Source organism: Octopus bimaculoides, chromosome 18, assembly GCF_001194135.2.
Source record: "Octopus bimaculoides isolate UCB-OBI-ISO-001 chromosome 18, ASM119413v2, whole genome shotgun sequence".
In the NCBI taxonomy this organism is placed as follows: Eukaryota; Metazoa; Mollusca; class Cephalopoda; order Octopoda; family Octopodidae; genus Octopus; species Octopus bimaculoides.
In genome coordinates, this window is record NC_068998.1 from 19,892,252 (window position 1) to 19,894,838 (window position 2,587).

At 35.6% G+C, this 2,587-nt stretch overlaps 1 protein-coding gene across 1 annotated transcript in view; it reads left to right on the plus strand.

The window, feature by feature from the left end:
- LOC106874299 (high affinity choline transporter 1) overlaps positions 1-2,587 on the plus strand; it is a 43,443-nt gene that overhangs the window by 8,749 nt on the left and 32,107 nt on the right. Inside the window, exon 3 of the mRNA XM_014921982.2 lies at positions 750-857. Within this exon, the coding sequence (XP_014777468.2) occupies positions 750-857 (108 nt within the window). The remainder of the gene's footprint in view (positions 1-749; positions 858-2,587) is intronic.

Consider the following 2,587-nt stretch of genomic DNA (forward strand, 5'->3'; position numbering starts at 1 on the left):
CCTGGACTGGCTCTTATGCGGGTGGCACATAAAATACACCATTTTGAGCGTGGCCGTTGCCAGTACCGCCTGACTGGCCTTCGTGCGGGTGACACGTAAAAGCACCCACTACACTCTCTGAGTGGTTGGCGTTAGGAAGGGCATCCAGCTGTAGAAACTCTGCCAAATTAGATTGGAGCCTGGTGTTGCCATCCGGTTGCACCAGTCCTCAGTCAAATCGTCCAACCCATGCTAGCATGGAAAGCGGACGTTAAACGATGATGATGATGATGATATATATATGACAGGCTTCTTTCAGTTTCTGTCTACCAAATCCACTCACAAGGCTTTGTTTTGCTTGAGGCTATTGTAGAAGACACTTTCCCAAGGTGCCATGCAGTGGGACTGGACCCAGGACCATGTGGTTGGGAAGCAAGCGTCTTACCACACAGCCACTCCTGTGAGACAAATTTTGTAAATTTTTTTAAAACTTGTAAGATGAGTAGCCCTATAGAAATTCCTTTCTTGGTTTGCATATTTTGTCTTTGAAATCATTGTGACACCTGGCTCTTTATTGGGTATTGCTGCCCAACAGTAGTAACTGACATTGATAAAAAGTGTAATTTGTCTTAAGGTTTTAAAGCTAGATGCTTTCGTCACCCAAAGAAGGATGGGGGATAAATTGTTGATAGTGATAGCGATGGTGGTGGCAGTAGTGGTGGTAGCAGCAGAGTTTCTTTTCATGAACTGATAAATTTCTTTCTTTTCAGACTGGAAACAGACAGAACTTGGTGTGTCTCCAATACATCTAAATCAAAGTTATATGATATTACCATATGTTATTAAAGAGTTTACTCCTAGAATTCCTTGTTTACTTGGTAAGTTGATCACTCCATGTACTTTTACACATTTATTATTGTTTTTGTGTGACCAAGGCAACGAGCTGGCAGAATTGTTAGCACACCAGACGAAATGCTTAGCAGTATTTCTTCTGGTTTTATATTCTGAGTTCAAATTCTGCTGAAGTCAACTTTATCTTTTATCCTTTTGGGGGTCAATAAAATAAGTACCAGTTAAATACTGGGGTCAGTGCAATCAACTAAGCCCTTCCCCCAATATCTCAGGCCTTGCGCCTATCATATAAAGGATTATCTTTTTGTTTGATTGATTTTTTTGTTGTTGTTGCTTTCTTTTTCTTCCTGCATAATGGAAGTTCATTTCAGAAAGTCATTTTGTAGATGTGTGCAAATACAAGAATAGGAGATGAAGAAAATACCATCTTGACTGGGCTGTTAATCAAGATGGTATTTTCTTCATCTCCTACTCTTGTATTTGCACACATCTACAAAATGACTTTCTAAAGTTGAATTTCTATTATGCAGCTGAGGAGTACATTTTCATTGCACCTCTTATGTGGTGTTCTCACTACATAAATAAATGAAGCTTGTACGAAACGTACATACTGCTATAACCTAATACATTTTTGTTGCTTTTCTTCAAATTTTATTCACCAAATCTTTTGATTTTGTTTTTGGTTTTTACCCTACCCAATTCTGGTGTCACATACATTTTAAGTACCACATTTAATCTTTTGATTAAATCTATATTATTATTATTATATATATATATATATATATACACAGAAAACAGAACAGAATATAAAATATTTTTTTAAATATAAAAAAAATAATATTAAAAAATGTAGAAATAATATATGTATATACTAGCTGACGTACTCGGTAATTCCTAGGAAAGCAGGGCTTATCCCTTGGTTCCATTCTCTTAATTGTTTCGCTAATCCAATAACAACAATACAAAGTATGTAGCCCTTAAAACGGTGTTTGTGCATTTACAGAGAATACTGAACTGTCTTACACAGAATCTTGTTTTGAGGAATTCCCAATGAGTTATGAATACCCAAATTGTGAAGTCAGTTATGTAATAACATGAAATCTGTTACCTGATAGTAAGAATTCAAATGAAGTAGCCTCGAAAAGGGGTTTAATGCATTCCCAGAGTATATAGAACTTAGGAGGAAATACTAATAAGGTATGTATACTAAAGTTGTGAAGCATGTTGCATAATAACAGGTTAATCAGATATGAGGTAATAACAATTCAAAGTAAATAACTCTGAAAACGGCTTTGCACGTTCCCAGAGAATATTACCCTCAGGGGCGCTAGTGTTAATAACTCACTAACCGAAATAAGTGGATCTATTGTTTAGGAAAATACTATTTACTTGTTTAAGGATTGTACTGGATAAATTGCAAAAATAATTCTAACAGCTCAAATACTAAGACATAAGCATACTCGATTTAATTTATTCCAAATAATTTAGGAAGATAAATGGGTTATTTTCCTTGGCTATATATAAGGATCTTTTCCAGAGGTGAATGGGTTATTTCCCTTGGCTTTTAAAATAAAATATATTAGATATATATATATATAAGGATCCCTTCCTATTATTGATTTTTTCCAACAATCTGAGTATGCCATGAGGTTTCCAGACATGAATTCTACTCGCGTGTCAAGTTTCATCAAAATTGATAAAACGATGTAGGAGGAGTTAGCTAACAACTCCACAAACACATCCACAGACAGAATTT